This window comes from Theobroma umbraticum, unplaced genomic scaffold (genome assembly GCF_002168275.2).
Source record: "Theobroma umbraticum cultivar Fairchild unplaced genomic scaffold, ASM216827v3 scaffold_44.0, whole genome shotgun sequence".
Classification (NCBI taxonomy): Eukaryota; Viridiplantae; Streptophyta; class Magnoliopsida; order Malvales; family Malvaceae; genus Theobroma; species Theobroma umbraticum.
This window is the reverse complement of record NW_018397255.1, coordinates 9,777,252-9,796,147: the sequence shown is the minus strand read 5'-3', so window position 1 is coordinate 9,796,147 and position 18,896 is coordinate 9,777,252. Positions and strand designations below refer to the sequence as shown.

The 18,896-nt window shown below is 33.1% G+C and overlaps 2 protein-coding genes across 3 annotated transcripts; one reads left to right on the top strand and one right to left on the bottom strand.

The window, feature by feature from the left end:
• Positions 1-8,778: 8,778 nt before the first annotated feature.
• Positions 8,779-13,028, top strand: IBR5 (indole-3-butyric acid response 5). The gene is made up of 5 exons (XM_021445371.2): positions 8,779-9,301; positions 10,783-10,882; positions 11,451-11,508; positions 11,847-11,953; positions 12,501-13,028. The coding sequence occupies exons 1-5, from the start codon at positions 9,065-9,067 to the stop codon at positions 12,800-12,802; spliced, it is 804 nt and encodes a 267-aa protein (XP_021301046.1). The 5' UTR covers positions 8,779-9,064; the 3' UTR covers positions 12,803-13,028.
• LOC110429359 (zinc metalloproteinase-like protein) lies at positions 12,965-18,415 on the bottom strand. 2 transcript variants are annotated; one of them, XM_021445370.2, is made up of 12 exons: positions 18,249-18,415; positions 17,681-17,929; positions 17,015-17,224; positions 16,436-16,516; positions 16,256-16,342; positions 16,078-16,173; positions 15,864-15,917; positions 14,756-15,750; positions 14,504-14,552; positions 14,337-14,376; positions 13,908-14,045; positions 12,965-13,663 (listed from the first exon to the last, which is right to left on the bottom strand). In XM_021445370.2, exons 1-12 carry the CDS (start codon positions 18,312-18,314, stop codon positions 13,530-13,532), a joined length of 2,199 nt encoding a protein of 732 aa, XP_021301045.1. In that variant the 5' UTR covers positions 18,315-18,415; the 3' UTR covers positions 12,965-13,529. The 2 variants fall into 2 exon arrangements, with proteins under 2 accessions (XP_021301045.1, XP_089638512.1); XM_089782386.1 differs by lacking the exon at positions 12,965-13,663 and having other exon boundaries at positions 13,755-14,045; positions 18,249-18,412.
• Between the last annotated feature and the right edge of the window lie 481 nt (positions 18,416-18,896).

Genomic DNA, 18,896 nt, shown 5'->3' with positions numbered 1-18,896 from the left:
CGTGATCACATGGCTCTCTATATATACTGGGATTATCCTATTCCAAGGTGCATGCTAGCATGAGTTATGACATGACTCCATTTTTGGACTATAAATACTAACTCATAGATGACTTTAGCTTGACTACTGGTTAGCTACTTATCTTGTTTAGGTTGTAGTCTTTGACAAACGAAAGCCAAGAGAGCCAACATAAGTGTTTCTGGTAGTGAATTCGAGCGCCTAAAAGTTTCGGTTTTTCTTTTTCTTTTGTCTCTGTTTATTTATTCAGCTTAAGCACGTTGGTTTGGCTCCATAAATGCCCTTTCATTGCACTTTCTGAGTAACTGCAAAATTACCGCTTCAGGTGCTTTTGTAGTTGCCAAACGCACAAAATATCTATTTTTTATTTTTTTTAATTACAAATCACCTCTTTAAGTATTTAAATGTTTTGAATGTAAAATAAAATTTTAATGTACTTCAAAAATAGAATTTCCAATAGATTTGATTGATATTATGTTAGTGAGATTGGGTGCTCCTAAAAATTTAAGTGGTGAATGGGTAAAATACCTCAACTCCATAAGTTTTAATCAAAAATCTAAATAGTCAATTAGTTTTCGAAATAAACACTTCGTTTCAAAAAAATATTTTTCATTGGACATATAAGTAGTGTTTGGTATGAAAGAAATTAGAATACATTCCCTTCAACTTTGTATTCAAAACCAATACAATCACGTTACATTGCACTTTGTAATACTATTAAAGATATTTTTTCCCTTCCACTTTATTATTTTGTTAAAAATATTTTATAATATTATAATTAAAATTAAAAATATTAAAATAAAATATATAATATAAAAATTAAAATAAAATAAAAGAAATTAAAATTTATATATTTAGGTAAAAGAAATTAAAATAAAATATATAATATAAAAAATAATATTAACAAAATAAAAATAAAATATATAAGATTATAATAAAAAATAAAAATAAAATATATGACATTAAAAATATATTTAAGAGATGCTAATATATAAACATTGACAATTGCATTTCAATAAATAGGAGTAATTTTAAAAATTAACATTACATTCTCAACAAAGTACTTGTAAACCAAATTCTGCAATATTATCTTTCTTATATTTTAATCATTATTTTACTTGTATACTAAATACTGTAATGTTATTTTCTCTACAATCATATTACCTGTAATCACATTGCATTGTAAAGTACCAAACGCGATCATAGATCCAAACTGTTAATCAACTATTAGTGTTTCCATTAACTTGATGATGTGGTAATATAGAAAAAATAATTTTATCGTTTATTAATTTTAAAAATTATTATTATATAATTTATTTATTTTTTTATTCATTTTGTTTTAAAAAGGGGAGCACTTGTTTCCCTTCCTTTGGGAGTTGGGGAACACCTCTTAAAGGAGCTAGGAAGCACTTCTCAAAACAAATTATATAATAATAATTTTATAAATTAATAAAAAAAGATATTTTAATCTTTTTATATTATCTATTAAAGGTATTTGCATTTTTGGGATAGAATATCCATTTCAAAACCTAATGAACTTGTTTAAAATTTTGATTAAAACTTAAAAAGAGTGGAGATAATTTATTTTATTTTTTTGTTCAATCAAAGAATGGATTTTATATATCACTGGTAAAATAAACGATGAGGGCACAGCCACCCATATATAGTTTAGTACAAAGCCAAGATAATGGGCATGTGGACAACCTACCTGGAAGATATAATCAAATACCATTACATATGGCTAATACCGTTTGACTTAAATATAAGAAGGCCAAAGATATATGAAAAGAAAAAAACATGGAGTAAATAAAAACAAAACAGCATCATATAGCAGCAATCACCACCAAGTTGAGAACATACTTTGTTTATCAACACTAAACTTGGCAAGAGCATTACCGAAGGAATTACCCTTTCAAAGTGTTTGCACAAATACTATGTAGCTAATCGATTGAATTAACACGTTTTATTTCATGATAGATTGTCCATTTATCCCAAGATCTTTTCTCAACATTATGCACTTATGAAATAGTCACTATCGAATCTGATTCAACAATAAGATTATGTTTGATATTTTACTGGGATATGATTACTGGTAATATGATTGTTTGGAATGTGATTGTTGAGAAGATAACCTTGTAACGTTTGGTATAATATGAAAAAGTGATGATTGTAAAGAATGCGATTGCATTGTAATGTTTGATTTAAAAGCACTTTATTAGGAATGTAAGATAGATTTACAAAATTATCTTTATGTATAAAAATATAAAGTTGAATAACCTACATTCTTTTTTAATGTAAATTTTTAATCTTTTTCAACTTTATTTCTTAAAATAATAAATAATAGCATGGAAAAAATAACATAATGTTTGAATACTAATTATTTAAATATTAAAATATGTAAAATTATTAAATATTTATTTTTAGTAAATTAATTACATTTTAAATAATTAAATTAATTAATTTAAGTTATTTTATAAAAATGTTAGTTAATTAGTTAAATTGCCACACAATCCACCACTTTCTTTCTATTTTCTTTCTTTCATTTTTTTTTCTCTTATTTCTTCTTGCACCCATCATCCTTCTAATATGCTCTTCTTTTTTTTCTCTCATTCCTCGTTGCTCTCTAGTGATTGGCTCTTCTTCTTTTTTTTTTCTTCTTTTTTTTTTCTCTCTATCCTCCTTGCACCATATGCCCCCCCCTCTCCTCCCTAGAAAGTTCAGCTCATGGGCTTTTTTGTCATTTTGATCCATTTTTCTTTCCCTCAACCAAGGGAAAGTAACATTCCCTCCAATCTAAGAGGCAATCACCTTTCTTCCCACGATTGCAATCTAATACCAACGTAAAATTACATTCCCAACAACTTTATATACCAAACGATGCAAAGTCTTTCTCACAAATTAAAATCCCTGTGAAGTGATCCACTCTCTAAGTACCAAACGCCACCTAAGTTTTTTGGTGCCCATAAGTGGAGATGTGGACAATAAGTGCAAAGCATGCTTTTATCGCCATGACCTTAGTATAGTTGGAGTCTTGATTACCAAAAGGTCCAAAGAATATGTCAACAACATATCCCTTTGAGTCTCTAAAAACTCCCCCACAACCTATAGGTCTTTGATTTGTCCTTAACAAAACCATTAACATTAAATTTAAGTTCATGTGCACTCGACGGTTGTCATGATATGTTAAATCTCAAATGGGAGTGAGTTTATCTCAAGCCAATATTCCAAAGCTTTTGCCACCACCCAACTTCATCAATGGCCTCCGTCCCTTCACAAACACGAATCCAAAAAAAAAGAGTGCATTCTAATAAAAAAAAAGATCTCCATCCTATCCCAATGTTTTCTTTTAAAAATAGATTCACTTCTAGCCAACCAAAAAGACCCAAGAGCCACAAACTATCATCCATCGCCTCTTAAGTGTTCCATAAAGAAAGCAGTCATTCCAAGATTGGATACAGGAAACAATGGTATTATGAGTCATCTATGATTTGCCCCACCATTTAATTACCATAGACCAAGCTAGCCAACTAAAATGACTAGTTAAGAGAATATGCATGCAAGTCTTAAGCCCAGTACTGCATCAATCACACAATAACTGATTGTCATCAAAATGAATCCCTTGTGCTTTTATAAATGTCTTGGTCCGAATAGAATCAAGTATCACAAACCAAGTGAAGCATTGCACCTTAGGGGGAATTGCTAGTTTACATAAGAATGAGAACTAAACTATATGATCATTGGGATTAGCCTTAAGTAAGGATGTGAGTGTCTTTACCTTAGATTTTCGTCTTGGGTCATGTTTCTAAATTAATTTGTACCTTTTGCTCAGAACAAGAGCAATGTCGACCAATGAATTTAAAAGCTCATAACAAGTGTGTAGTTCCTAAAAGCAAAAGGATCTCTGGAAAGCGAACCCATTCATCTCTATTCCATAACTATGCTACTTTAGCATCCTTGGCCAAAGCTAGAGTAAATAGGCAAAGATATCTATTGTTTAGTGAAGGTTGCATGTGAAGTCAATTGTATTGCCAAAAAAAGATGCTAGATCCATTCCCTATAATCCACTTGCATGAATCAAAACCAATGAGCCCATGAACTCCTTCAATTGAGGGAAAATTGACAATATTCCTCCAAATTGTCAACATTTGCCTTTGGTTGCAAGTTGTGGGAAACCAATCTAATTTTCCTTTGCCATACTTGTCAAGGATGAGACATCTCCATAAAGCATTTGTCTCCATTCCATATCTCCACCACCATTTACATAGAAGTGTAGTGTTCTTGTGGCAAAGACTAGTAATGTCAAGTCCACTATATCTTTTTGGTTGTAAATTATGTCCCACTTTACCTCAGAAATCTTCGTCTTTTCAAGTCTCACTTTTTATATAAAAGATCTCCTTAGTTATTTTAGTCTCGTACAAACTCCTTTGGGTTCCTGAAAGATTAAGAAGTAGTAAAAAATAAGTGAATTTAGAACTAAATTAATAACAGTTAACCTTTCATTGAAGCATAGGTATTGCATTTGACAAAATACGAGAAAATTCTTAAACTTGTTTATCACCAAATCCAACGTATAAAGGTTCCTAAGATTAGCACCAAGAGGAATGCCTAAGTGAAAGGTAGAGAACTGTGTTACAAAAAATGATGTTAGTAATATCACCACCCAAAGTAGCATCGTTACCCACTGGATATACACATGAGTTTCCAAAGTTGATTGTAAGTTCGAAAAACTCTTAAAGTAACACAACAACTATATGATATTAAGTGCATCATTTGGACTTGGTTCCATAAAAATGATTGTGTCATCCACAAATTAGAGGTGAGAGATTACCAAGCCCGACAAGGTAAGATTGATACCCCAAAAGTATTAAAGCTACTCAGCAAGAATGAGAAGTAAGTGAAATGCCTCCACAACCACAAGGGAAAAGTAACAAAAGATCTCTTTGCTTAAGCCCATAGTAAATAGAAAATTTGAATGTGGTTAAGCCATGTCAGAATTGATACTCAAGTTGTTGAGATGCACATGTAATCCATTGTCGCCATTGGGAGCCAAAGCCTATAAACTCTATGAACATGATGAGAAAATCCCAATCCATATAATTAAAAGCTTTCTTTAAATCAAGTTTAAGAGCTATACTACCTTCATTATGTGCCTTCTTGCGCATGTTGTGAATGATTTCATTTGCAAATACAATTCCATCAGTGATTTGAATCTACTGACAAAGGCATTCTACGTGTCATTAATTACCGTGTGAAGGACTTGCTTGAAATGGTTAGCTAGTAGCTTGGCAATGATCTTGTACAAGGAATTTATAAGACTAATTAGCCTATACTTCTACAAAGTGATTGGATTGGCACTTTCTGGAATGAAAGCAATGAAGGATGAGTTCAAGCCTCTCTTAAGTTTCCCTGTCGACATAAACTTAGAAAAAAAGTTAAACAACTCAATATGCAACAAAAGCCAATAGAGTTAAACAGCTCCTCCTTGGACACTTGATTGTTTAAAGCAGACAACATGTCCCTCAAGCTTGACTTGCCTCGCTTGACTACACTTCCAGTCTCTTTCATCTTGTACGCCGAACAACTTGCTTCGATACAAACTATCACAAGTTGAGCAACTTTAGCACACCCCACGTGGCCTCAAGCATTTCTTGTCGAAATGAGTCCAAGTAAGCCTAATCAAAACCAATCAAGAACTCAAGGTTCTTAAAGCAACATAATAGGTAAATGAAGTAAATGAGATTTTATTTCCAAACTTGATGTGTTTTACATGTGAAGGTAAAAGGTATTTATAAGCATGGTTATCCCTTTTATCTAACTTATCTATAATTCAAATTTACATAAATGAATAATCATTCAAATTTGAATATTCACCTTATCTAAATCATTTAAATTTGAATGGTTACTTTATTTACATTTAAATTTAAAACAAATCAACAAATAAAAGAGTTCAAACTAATCAAGATGCTTTTATAAGGTTATGTGGACAATTCTATCCCTCGGTGTGAGGAGGGTTTGGGTCTTGTTTGTTGGGACAATTGGTCGGCTTCCTAGGTTGCTGGCTTGTCTAAGATACTAGCCTATTTAGGATGTTGGTCTTCCTAGGCTACTGGCTTGTTTAGGCTGGTGGCTTTTTTGGTTGGTTGTTGGCCACTCGGGCTATGACATGTACACAAAGCTCATGAATTTCCAGTAGATGCCATTATTACTAAATCATGAAAATTCCAGACTAGTGATAAAGGGTGTATCTATTGACTTTAGGGAAATACTGCAGAGGAAGAAAAGTGTAGGCTTTGTCTGTTTTTCGATTTGGTCATGGCAAGGGTGAGTCAGAGGAGGGGCAACCAGGGGAAGAAGAGATTTGCTCTTCGGCCAACCTTTTTTTTCCTTTTTTATATTATTTTATTGTAATTAGTATTATATATCTTTTCTTGTACTTTTGTGTTTTTTGAATTTGGAATTATTGCAATTTGAACCATCAAGTCCCGAGCTTCAATTATATCACAATAAGCTCTAAGCCCGACTAACAAATCAAGCTTTAAATCCAATTAATCATTTCACATCTTAAGCCAATTAGACACTTCAGGTACAAGCCGAATTTGATAATTCAAATATAAAAGAGTTCAAAACATATAAAATAATACAAAAAGCTTTAAATTAAAAGTAATACAATATATTAAAAATCACAAAGGTTAATAATTAAAAGAAAATTCAAAACAAAACAAAATGTCTACTTCCTCTATTAGTTAACTAGTTATATATATATATATATATATATATATATATATATATATACATACATGTATCATAGATTACTATGATTTTTTAATATTAACATGAGATTATTAAAATTAAAAATGTACTTAAAATGTAATTGATTTTAAACTGATAAATGGTTTTTGTGAAAAGACTAGAGGAATATGATAGACAAATGTACCATAGACAAGTTAGGATTAGGATGCTGGTGATCAAGCTTTGTGATGAAGGGCAATGACCATTGTTGAAAATGGTAATCCAAGATGGGGATAAGTGGGGTTCGAGATAAGATATTAAATTGTCGGGTCAAAGTTGGGGTAGACAAATATTCTCGTGTGGTTGCTATCCCTAAAATCTACTACATTATTATAGCTTTATGATTAGCAAAAGTAAATATAGCAATAATGAAAATAAAAGTTACCACAATGAAAGAAAACTTAGGCTTTCGTGTAATTTGTATTTCATTGGGATGCAAAATTAAATAATATATTTTAAAATAATTAAAACTTAATTTTTTTAAAAAAATGAAAAATTATATGATTTTAGTTTAGATGAAAAATAATGAATTTTATAACTCCACGTGTGATGTCTCAATCTAAGGGGTTTCCACATGTTTTAGGTTTAAACCCTAGAAAGAATTGGAATTATCCCCTATGATACGAGAAAAAGTAAAAAATAAATAAATAAATAAATCACATATTAAAATTTAAATCTAACCTCGTGTGATTTTAAATTTTGAAAATAAAATTAAATAAATTTATAAATTACGAGTTTATATTTTTAATTCAAGAAACATATTTAATAGATGATAAAAGACTCTTATTTATATGTTTAAAATTCATCTTATATCTTTTATATATATATATAATGTGCTACCCTAACATAGAAAATAAAGAAGAAAAAAAACAAAACCCACTTTTGACAACCAGTCAACAACTAGAGTTGGACAAGTAATGAAGCCTTAACACGTCACTCTCTCTTTAAATTCATCTGATCCTTAAATTTAAAGCAGCATCAAACCATATACTTGAAGATCTTGATTCTTGAACAAACCATATGTTAACAAAATATTTGCCAAAAAAAAAAAAAACCACAGGATTCTGTGATTGGTTGGAAAGCGAATGCAAATTCAAGGTAGGATTTGGTATGGTGTGATCATTCCAAAATCTGTAGTGATGCATTTAGTAACTAAATCATTATATTTAATAAAAACTAGGTAATCTTACTAAGATTATTAAACCACTGCTTCAAAGCGTGATTTAATATCCATCTAACAATGTAAGAAATATTTTTTTCATTAATATGTTATGATTTGCAAAATGGGTTCTGGATAATTTTTTACCTTGTATACCTTAAAAACTTGTTTCCTACCAAAATACAAATATTCTTTTAATATAATAAGTTTTTACTCTTTCAAATATTCTTCTATAGTCAACTCAAAAAAATTTAATCCATTCAAAGGTTTTTCCATCTAATTTAAAATATTTATTATATTTGGTTATTGATTAGATTAATCATAACTTATTTAAGAAATAAACTGCTAATATTTTATAAATTCTTATGAAATATCAAAATTATGAATTTATGAACTTTTAAAATATATTTATTTTGATAGTTTAGGTCATATCAAGTGATAATCTTTAATCACAATGATTAATAATTGTTAAATAAAATAATATCTAACATTTGATCTGAAATCACTTCAACTTAAAAAGTGATAGTGGTAGAATACTTATATTTATATATTTATTTTATCTTTTATTGATGTGAATTTATAACATAGTCACAATAATATATAAATAAAATTATTTTAATAAATAGATCAGATGAAAACAGTAATTTTTATTATGTGTATCGGAGTCAGTAAATTAAAACAATGTAACTGATGCAACAGTAAAGTGGCACTCATGCCCATCAAGAATCTCAATCAGGTAATGCGCTCTTTCTTTTTCTGATATATTTTCCTACATCGAGGCAATATATAAATATCCATCCTTCGCTTTATATAAAATCAAAGGACAAATCTCTGTATGACTCAGGAAACACCCCCTACGCCTATAAATATATTACTATATTGAAAAAAGACAATTATATATATAAATGTAAGAATCCCTTCAACTCTCTCTCTTTCTCTTTCTCTCGATCACGCAAAATCTCGATGCAACAAGAACCTTCCTTTAACTGAAAATCCTTTCGTTCCCTGAAAAATAGACTCTGGGTCTTTTTGTTTGTATTTCTTGATCTGGGTATAATCGAAAAATTGTTGTTTGTTGGTGTTTGGGGGTGAGTGGTGATGAGGAAAAGAGAGAGGGAGAATCCGTGTGGGGTATGTGGGCACTATCACAAGTACGAGGAAGGGGAAGTTTGTGGGATATGCGGGCATAGAGCTCCCGTTTCTTCTGATAAAACATCGCTGCAAGTCAGTGCTTTTCCATCGTTGATCTTGCCTGACTTTCTCTATTTGGGTAGCTATGATAACGCCTCTCGCTCCGAGCTTCTCAAGACTCAGGGAATTACTCGTGTCCTTAATGTATGCCCCTTGTTCTTGTTCTTGTTCTTGTTCTTGTTCTTCTTCTATTGATTCTGTTTACTTGCAGTATTAGTATCAGCTTCTGGGTTTAACTATGATGTTGAATTTGTGGATTTGGGATTGAAAATGGTTTGGAAAAGTTGACTTATCGATTGTTTACTAATTGGAATAAGAAAAAGAAAATTAGGAAATAGATTTCTTGTGCTGTATGTTAAGGTTTGTATACTGCTGTTTGATGGGATTTCTGCATTGTAATTATTTGGCATGTAGAGTCGGGGCTTGATGATTAAATTAATTACTTATATGAGGGAGATCTTGTTACTTAATCGATCTAGAAAATTCCTATGTCAGTTTTCCTGTAGTTGGTTTAGGGATGAGAACGAGAGAGGAGTCACAAGTTTGAGACTTCCGAAGTTAATGTGAGTACTATCCAATTACATTGGATTTACATTGAGACTTATGGATGAGTTAAATCGGATATCTAGGATAATATTCCTTGGTAGTTGCTATTTGCAGATGATGTGATTCAAGCTGATGGGGCTAAGGCTAGTATTGACCATAAGTTAGAAAAATTGGGTAGAGCTTTAGTCTTTAATGAGCAGGATGCGTGGGTGCAATTTTGTAAAGTTAGAAGTAGAGATGATTGTAAGATTTGACGATCAAACAGTCCTAAAAGTGATTTTTTTCTTTTGGTTTTTCCAAAGAGGGAACTTGATTCTGGTGCTAGTCATAAAATTGAAGTTGTAGGAGTGTTATAATGTTTACTTGAGAATTTGAAAATAGTATAAATTATGTTGCCCTTTACTTAGGTAGTTAGGCAGAGAATAGTGGGCAGTTTGAAGATAAGGGGTGATTGATGCACAACATTTAACCTTGCATGGTATTGGATAAATTATTATAACTGGACTGGGGTGCAGTTGATGCAGTGAAGTTTCCTTTTAGGATAGCCTATAAATAGTTTGTTCATTGGTATTTGGATTATTACACATTATGGAATTCATGGTTCTGTTTGCCTTTTCGAGGGCAAAATATTGGATGGTATAGAAATGGAGTTAAAGATGAAAAATCTTCTTGTATTAAAGAATGATGAGATGATTATGTTGTGAAGCTAATTTATCTGATCCTATAATTAGAAATTAGAAGAAATGGGGACTGATGACTGCAGGTTTTTGTCCTTAATATTGTGAATCGTAAGTTTAGAACTAAGCAGACAAGTAGTTTGTTGTTGTCACTTGCTATCAGTGACTACATTTAAAGGAACATCCTTGAATGAGGTAACATGGATGGTGTCAACATTGGTTCTTTTTCATTTCTTATTTTGCTGTTTGTTTTGATGGCAGTTAGTTTTACCACATCCTCTTTGTTGGATGTTGTGACTGCTAAAATGAACATTGATGGCTGTCAGGTATCAATATTATAAGTAAATATTGTAATTTACTTATAGGGCATATTCTTATGTGTTTTATGTTATCTCTTTGCAGACTGTACCTGCTTGTCAAAATCTCTACAAGAATTCATTTACCTATCACTGCCTGGAAGATGACAAAATTTTACAATTTGATGATGCAATACAATTTTTAGGTGCGTGGACCTTTATGGTGCATTATGAAGTTTATAGCTTGTGTCAAATTCTTGACTTTGCTATCTCCTCTGTTGTGCATGACTTTGGTATTTTTTTTTTCATGCTTTGAATTTTTTGCCTGCGCAAATTTCATGATTTTAGTCTGAGCAGCACTCAATAACATTCAGACTCTTTTTTAGGTCCTGAGAAGCATCTAGTGAGTATATTTGCCCTTTTCATATTTACATAATAAGGTGCTTCTTTAATTTTCTTATTTACATGGTCAACAGCATGATTTCTGCTGTCAGATGTATGTGCTTTCCGGGGGCTTTACATGTTCACAATTGGAAACTTTTCTATGATTCTCAACTTGGAAATCTTTTTGTGGTTTTCTCTGCTTTAAGCATGATGCCCTTTGTTAGCCAAGTGAAAATTGGCTGTTGCAGAGTTTGCTGGCAGATCTTATGCCAACGATATTTAATTATGTTTTTCAGTTGCATTGCATTAGCTCAGACACTTCCAGTCGACAAGTTGCGTAGTTCTATAATTTATCAGTGGCATCTTGTGACCTTTGGTTCATTTCTGCAGAGCAATGTGAGAAGGATAAGGCTCGAGTCCTTGTGCACTGCATGTCAGGAAAAAATAGGTTGATTATTACTGCTCCTACCTTTCTTTTTGTATCCAAGAAATAAACATGAAAACAAATATGAGGTTATTGAAGTGGCTTTTTCCTCTCTTTTTCAATCTTATTTTATACCAAAAAAAAAAAATTCAAGTTTGATTGCTGAAAATAGAATTTTTGCATATTGACTGTGGTAGAAGAACCTAGTGGAAGCTTACCCCAAAATCTTTCCCAATAAGATTCCATGCGGATAGCTTTGGGCCACCTTGTCATTTGTACGAGGAGAGGAACTGCTTTGTATGCGTGTATACCCATTTAAAGGAACAAATTCTTTGAGAGGATGATTTTATGCTTTCTGACAGGTCACCAGCTATTGTAATGGCTTACTTGATGAAGTCTAAAGGATGGAGGCTTCCACATAGCTATCAGTGGGTGAAAGAACGGAGATCATCTGTTGACTTAACTCAAGGTATTTACTAGCCTTGACTCAGATTATCTAATTTCATGGAAGCTATTTTATGTTGTTATTTTAGTTAATTGAATGTGATTTGCTTAATTGAAAACGATATAGGAGTGCCACTTGTTACTATTTGGAGGAGGAAAAATGACTCTTTCAAATATCATTTGAAGAAGCCAAAAAGTCTAATACTGCTAAAACTATTATCAATCATTTCTGATTGGTTATTTGTTAGATTGCATGGGATGGTGGAGCCTTATGTTGCTCATTTTTTTCTGACAAATAGACTTTTTTCTGCCATCTGAGAGAATTTAAAGGTGAAATACTTTATTCATGAGTTAATTTTGTGTTATGTGTATTTGTAAAGTAAATCTCTTTTAAAGGTAATAAGTACTACTAATTTGGTATGATAGAAATTGCGGTTAGCTATTGTAGTTGTGTTGCGATGTTTATTCCAGTATGATCTTGTTCCTCTTATTTTTTGTTATGTATGAATGCATTTTTGCTTCCAAAGCCATTATTACCGTCTGATTTTCATTTCCCTCTTTATTATTTGTAGCTGTCTACCAGCAATTGCAGGAATATGAACAAAAGCTATTCGGATCATCTGACAGTAGCAATCCTCATCTGCCAACCTTCTCATTTGCGGGAGGCCCGTCTTTGAACTTTGGCTTCTTGAAGCCAAATGATCCAGTTTCTGTTCCTGCTTTCAACAATCTTGGTTCTACTTCAATTTTTGCTCGTCCGCCTTTAGAAATTCCTCCGCATGAGTTCACATTTGGTGCTGGCCAGACCCAGAAAAGCATCTCTGAAAGCCTAGCAAACCCTAGTGGCGGTGATATTTCAATGGATAGCACTTGAGTTCCCGAAGTTATCGTTTGCAAGACCAACCATTTCACCAGAAATAGAGTGAGTCTGACTTTCATGAGGTTTTGTATGAAACTTGGCTGTAAGTAAATGCTAAAGTTTTCTCGTTTGTTAGATTTTGACGAGTTAGTACATTCGCTCTGGGTGCCTCTGATGTTAATGAAGCGCACGCCATCTGGCTCGTTCCATATTTCATATACAAAGATAATTTCCAGTCGAATAGATGTGCATTCTTACTGTTTTACATTTTTTTCAGAATAAAATTACATTTTATTTTGGACGGATAGACAGTGTCCCATCCAAAGCTGGTTGTATTTGCTAGACGTTATAGGCCTGCATCTATATACTCAGTCCTGCTCAAAGCTAATAGTGTTCGTGTATTCCTTGTTATAAACGAAATGGCTGATGAAAATGATGTTCTTCAAAGCCAATTAACATTAGACCAGAAAGGAACAAGTAACTCGATGCTGCTTTTCTGTTTCCCCTCCTTTCAAAAGCATCCAAGTGTCTGGTTTTCAAATGTCTCTGTAGTGAGGCTTCAAACTTTGGGGTGTATATCACTCAACTTTGAAGAACTTCTACAATTGGGGGCAAACAGAGGCAATAATGATAGTCAATCTGATCTTCATAAATGATCTTCATAGCCATTATGAATGAGATATTAATCATTTTGGAGCCTCTGCCCCCTGCTAAATTAGGCCTACCCTTACATTAAACTTTTTCACCCTTTTAGTGAGTTAACTGATACTAAGACAACACCGGGGAAATGCTGATTAACCATTCGCAGCCAACCCTTTCCTGTAGTTAACCTCCTATGTTTTTGCCATGGGTTCGAATACCGTTTCCAGGAGAGGCCTGTAGTCAAAGCAAAAGGTTACCAAGGAAAAATAAAATGCAAAATGAAAATAAATACACACCACTGACTTGTAAATTTTGGGAGCTCAAATTTCCAAACCAATTTATTTCTTTACCATTTTTTTTTCAAATCATTACAATATGAAGTACACAACACAATTTAATGTTCATGCATTTTCTTCACCATTGTCTTTCACCATATTTTCACACATATTTACGCGTTTCTGAAACTAGTAAGCAATACATGTTTCAAGGGAGGACTTGGCAAGCCACAATAGACCAGGATCATTCCGCTTTAACACTAGATAAGTTTCTGCCTTTCCAATTTCATCCAAGATAACATCTTCAGCAAAACCAATCAAGAGAAGAATTTCCATGGCAGCTGCAAGAACAAAAGCGACGAGAATTAGAGTTAAATATGAAACCGATTTTATGTTGTTTACTTAGTTGGTTTTAACCAATTCAATTGGTGTCTCACTCGGGGATTAAAAAAAATAGCTTAAAAACCAAATTCTGAAGTTCTTCTATTAAAGCATCATTTAATTTGCCTTTCAAAAAAAAAAAAAGCATCATTTTATTGTCCTATTTTGTGATAAAACTTTAGTTACCAAAACCTTGTTAAACATATAAAACTATTGTTTAAGGGGGGGAAAAAGAATAAAGAAAAACAAACCTTTGTAATTTGCAATGTTTCTTTGGATTATAGGATTGGCCTGCAATGTACTTTCATTAGTAACTCGGGCAATGATTAAATCAAACAAGGATTTTGTTATATAAAAGAGTTATAATGGATTAACTCCATGGAAATAAAGCAAAACCTTAAAGTAACAATGATTCTACCTTTCGAAGTCTTCTAAATTTCATCTCATCTGGGTGTTCAATCACATTCCTGCCAACGAAAGAAAACAATTCCAACTTTTATCAGTAATTTAGTTCACAAAATTAAGAGGAAAAAATGCTAGGCAGAATAAGTAAGAACCAAAGCATATATCAGGACTTGCAAGAGGCAGGCTTAGAAGCACAGAACCAATGTTTCATTGTGTATTAAGGAAAGGAAAGTAGAATCAAAGGACAGTCAAGCAAGTGGCATACCCAATTATCTTAAATAGAGTTTGCAGGACGATAGTTGCCTCGCTGGGATTAACTTCAGCTTGCAACATATCAATGGCCTTTTGCAGACGACTGCAAACACCAGTAACAGAGTCTTGGATTCTTTGTAATTCTTGATCATCTGGATCAGGCTCATCTATTTTCAGATCGGATATTCCCTGTTGTGGCACCAACTTATCATCTGGATCAGGCTCAGCTTGTCCTATTTCATTTGCTTTAGATTCATCAGGATCAGGTTTTTTATGAGCTTGGTTGAAATAGGCTCGATCTTCCATGGTTTCAGTTGTTACATAATGACCCTTATCATGTCTTGCCATGTTTGCACATCCCAAATTATTCCATTGTGCTTCTCCATCATCAGGATCTGGTTCACCTATAGTATCACGTGTCTGAATCTTAGTGTCCAGAATCTCCATCACTGCAGGTTCAACTACATTTCCAAAACTTGAAGAAACTCCAGACTCATCAGGATCAGGCTCTTCACTTGAACTCATGGCTGCTGATTTCCCAAGAGTCTTCTGAGAATTGTTTTTGGTAAATTCAGAATGCAGTTTCAGTTGCAAAGTTTCACCATGTTGCAAATCATCTGGATCAGGTTCAAACTTGTTTTGATTGCTAGAATGGTCATCAGGATCTGGTTCATGAGCAAGTTTGCCCTGAGCCCTAACTGGACCTTCAATGTCTACATTTTCATTTCTGTTGGGCACAATTGACCCAGAATCATCAGGGTCAGGCTCATCATGTGTTTCAGATGCTTCAACATTGTTGGCAGAAGCATTTACCAGACGGCGATAAGCAGCAGCTACAGAAGAGGAACGGGCATTTTCCAACAAAGTTGACATATTTCCACCAACCTTCTGAGAACTTCTTCCATCTTCAACATAAACATCTTCTTCATGATTTTCTAAATGTCTTATTCCACTTAAAGTGTGGCCCCTAGATTTGGTCCAATCTAAGCTAGCAGCTTCTTCATTCAGCTGTGAAAAAATAATATTAAATCAAGACAATGCTTTTTATATTGAACCAAAAATATTTGACAACGGAGCACTATTTCCTACACTTAAAAGCATGCACAGAAAGGTAATTTTACCTGTTTATCAAGGGCATAGAAATTTGAATCATGTTCAGAGAATACCATATGAGCCTGAAATAGACACAAGCACAGTTCTCAATTAATTGTTTGCTAATTTTTCCCAGCCCACCTCCTCCCCCTCTTCTCCCTCCCTCTATTTTTGGAATTATAATAGCATAATCATTAGTAACATCAGAGAACTGATAACTGAAATTAGTTCAATAATGCTTACAAGTTCATGTAGAAGAGTTTTTTTGATGCTCTCGTATTTCCTGAATCCCTTGAGGTCATCAGTTCGAAGACGCAGAGATATCTCCTCTCCATGATTCTGAAAAAGCAAATAAGGATCAACAACAGAGATAAAGAAAGGCAAGTAGAAGAGTTGTAAGATTTGTTATTCTAGTTCTTACCTTGTTAAAACCTAGAATGCATTTAGGACTCACACCAACATAACCAACTGGAGCCATCTCAGTCATTATTCCAACACGCCATCGATGCTTTGCAGAAGGGCAATCACAAAATAGTTTATCAGAGCTTACAAGAGTCAGTTAAGCAATCAGTAGTACAGATAAATATGGATCCCATGGTACCTTGTTCATGATAGCAACAATTCCAGGGTCTGAAGCAAGCATATGCATCTTTTTTAATGCCTCAGAAGATGGAGGGTGTAACTGGTAACAAACAGTAACCAGGATATCAGAATAAGGAATAACCAAAATATTAGAATAATGAATAATAAGTTCCAAAATAATTATTTGTTATTTCCTTAAATTCAAATTCTTACAAATAGCACATAATGATGAAATAATTTAAGATGCCCGATGCATTTTATATATACCTCTTCATGTATAAAATCAGAAATCTAGAGCCAAAAATCACTTGTCCGTCAAACAGTGACTACCTTTTTTACAGCACTGCTGTCTGTGACACCAACCTTATACAGTATTAACCATAGTTTATTCAATCCCTTGAAATTTACTAATAGTCTTTGTGCTACCAACACCCCTCCTATCCTCATAGCCCCTCAACTTTAAAATTTGTGCATTTTTGTGTAAACTATAAATTATCAATATATTTAACTAGATGAACTGATAAACAAAGATTGCATCAATGCATTTGCTCAATTTCCTCAGATACATATGGTCAACAGTAATGAAGTCAGTATGAACCTCTACTCCAGGAATTTGAAGTGTGCGAAAGTCACAAAAGATATAAGGTCCTTGAGGAAGTCTCAGAGAAGCACGAGGTCCATCTGACATTCGCAGCCTCAGTCTTCTTTCCTCTTCATTGAATCCAGCTATCCTCAGGTCCACCTTTGAATTCTGTATAACTTGGTCAACTTCATCCTCAGGTACGCCCATCATCCTGACAGATTTTCCCTGAAATTATAAGAAACAAAGTATAAATTCGCATAGAATTTGCAAGAAAGTGTGAAAACTCAGTTAGACAAGTCCACATCATCATTGCTTTTTAATTACTTTCATCTTTAACCATAATCACTGGAGTCACTCCTTTAAAACAATTTCAATCGAAGGCCATTATGGGCATCCTTGTTTTAACTATGACTAAAAGGCAAGAACAAAACCAAACAAATAAGTTGCACTTGAACTGAAAAGTAAAAAGACATTTTTGGGCTTCAAAAACACATAAAACCAGTTTCAGCTGAATAAATTGTGGCATCTATACTTCGTTTCCTACGTCATAGAGATCAGAGAATTAGCAAATACATCAATTGGCTTTCATGGCAGTGACATCCATGGTGCGAGTACCTCATCTATTAGCACCAAACAGTAAACATAGTCATGAATATAAATTATGCAAGAAACAGTAAGTACCTTGACAATCGAAGCCTCTTGCAAACTCAAGCATGAGTGCTCATCCGAGAAAGGGTGCAGCATTCTTGAGCCTTTGCCCGACAATAAAGGAAGAATGAGCCGCATAGTATCTGCCTTAACATCAGTCAACTTCTGTAGCTCATTTCCAAGCTCCTTGAGATATGCACCAGAATTCATTTCCACCACATACTTGTTGCCTCTCCATAAAACTGTCACATTCACCATATTTTCTTGCTCTTCCATTTTGCACTATAACAACAAACAAAAAAAACAAAAAGAAAAATAAGAACAACTTTTAATCACTCTCTAAAGCAAAAAACCATTCATAGTCATAAACCTTTTTATCCCCAAGCAAATAGTTGACTTAAAATTCGAATCCTTTTACATAAAGGACGTAAAGTGAACAACCAAACTTGAGTATTCAGATTTCTATTTACATTAAAAACACAAAATTTATTGCGGAATTCAACAAATTCTTACATGCAAATTAAACCTTAATATCAACAATTAAGGAAGATTAACGACAATTAACGACACCCAGACGGAGAATTTTGAAAAATTTATTTACCTGATGAGTTGCTGGGAATTTTCTCTTTCTGAGAAGGGAATATTCTTCTTGAAATTTGCTTAGCATAAATAAAATATCAGCAAAATTTTGCAGGCAAGGGAGTTTCGGTTTGCTTATATAGGCACGGGGGCGTAGAATCAGAGGCGGTATATTTTAGCTATTTTAATACGTGTATGCTAAAATGCACGGTTATGCTCGGTGCTTGACAGTTTGTTACGCATTTGCTGGCGTATGGACCATGATGGCCATTGGGAGGAATCTACTAGAAACTGAAATGTGTTTGGGAACAGGAGTGAGTGGATCCTTTGTTCAGGATCGGATATCTATCCCGGCACAGCTGTAAAACGGAATTTTAATATTTCTAGGAGAGGAAAATTGCAAGTTCTTTTTTTTTTTTTTTTGAAAAAAGAAGTTTTGATTTGGAATTTACACAAACTAGTGAGGTGACGCTACGTTGTGGATTGCCTTTTTCTTAAAAAATATAATTAAATTAGTATAATCATTAATATCGGGTCATAATAATGTAAAAAAATATATATTAAAATGTAAAGTAAGTATAAAAATGGAAAAAAATTTAATATAATTATATAAAAGCTAAACTTTTAATCTAATGATTATTGCCACTATGTTGAAGAGTGGAGAATCAAT

Coding starts and splice junctions, on each gene's coding strand:
- IBR5 (XM_021445371.2), top strand. CDS start 9,065: ATGAGGAAAAGAGAGAGGGAGAATCCGTGTGGGGTATGTGGGCACTAT. Junction 9,302..10,782: donor GAATTACTCGTGTCCTTAAT/GTATGCCCCTTG, acceptor ATCTCTTTGCAG/ACTGTACCTGCTTGTCAAAA. Junction 10,883..11,450: donor TGATGCAATACAATTTTTAG/GTGCGTGGACCT, acceptor TCATTTCTGCAG/AGCAATGTGAGAAGGATAAG.
- LOC110429359 (XM_021445370.2), bottom strand. CDS start 18,314: ATGCTAAGCAAATTTCAAGAAGAATATTCCCTTCTCAGAAAGAGAAAA. Junction 15,751..15,863: donor TCTATGCCCTTGATAAACAG/GTAAAATTACCT, acceptor ATTTTTTCACAG/CTGAATGAAGAAGCTGCTAG. Junction 14,553..14,755: donor ACTCTATTTAAGATAATTGG/GTATGCCACTTG, acceptor TTTCGTTGGCAG/GAATGTGATTGAACACCCAG.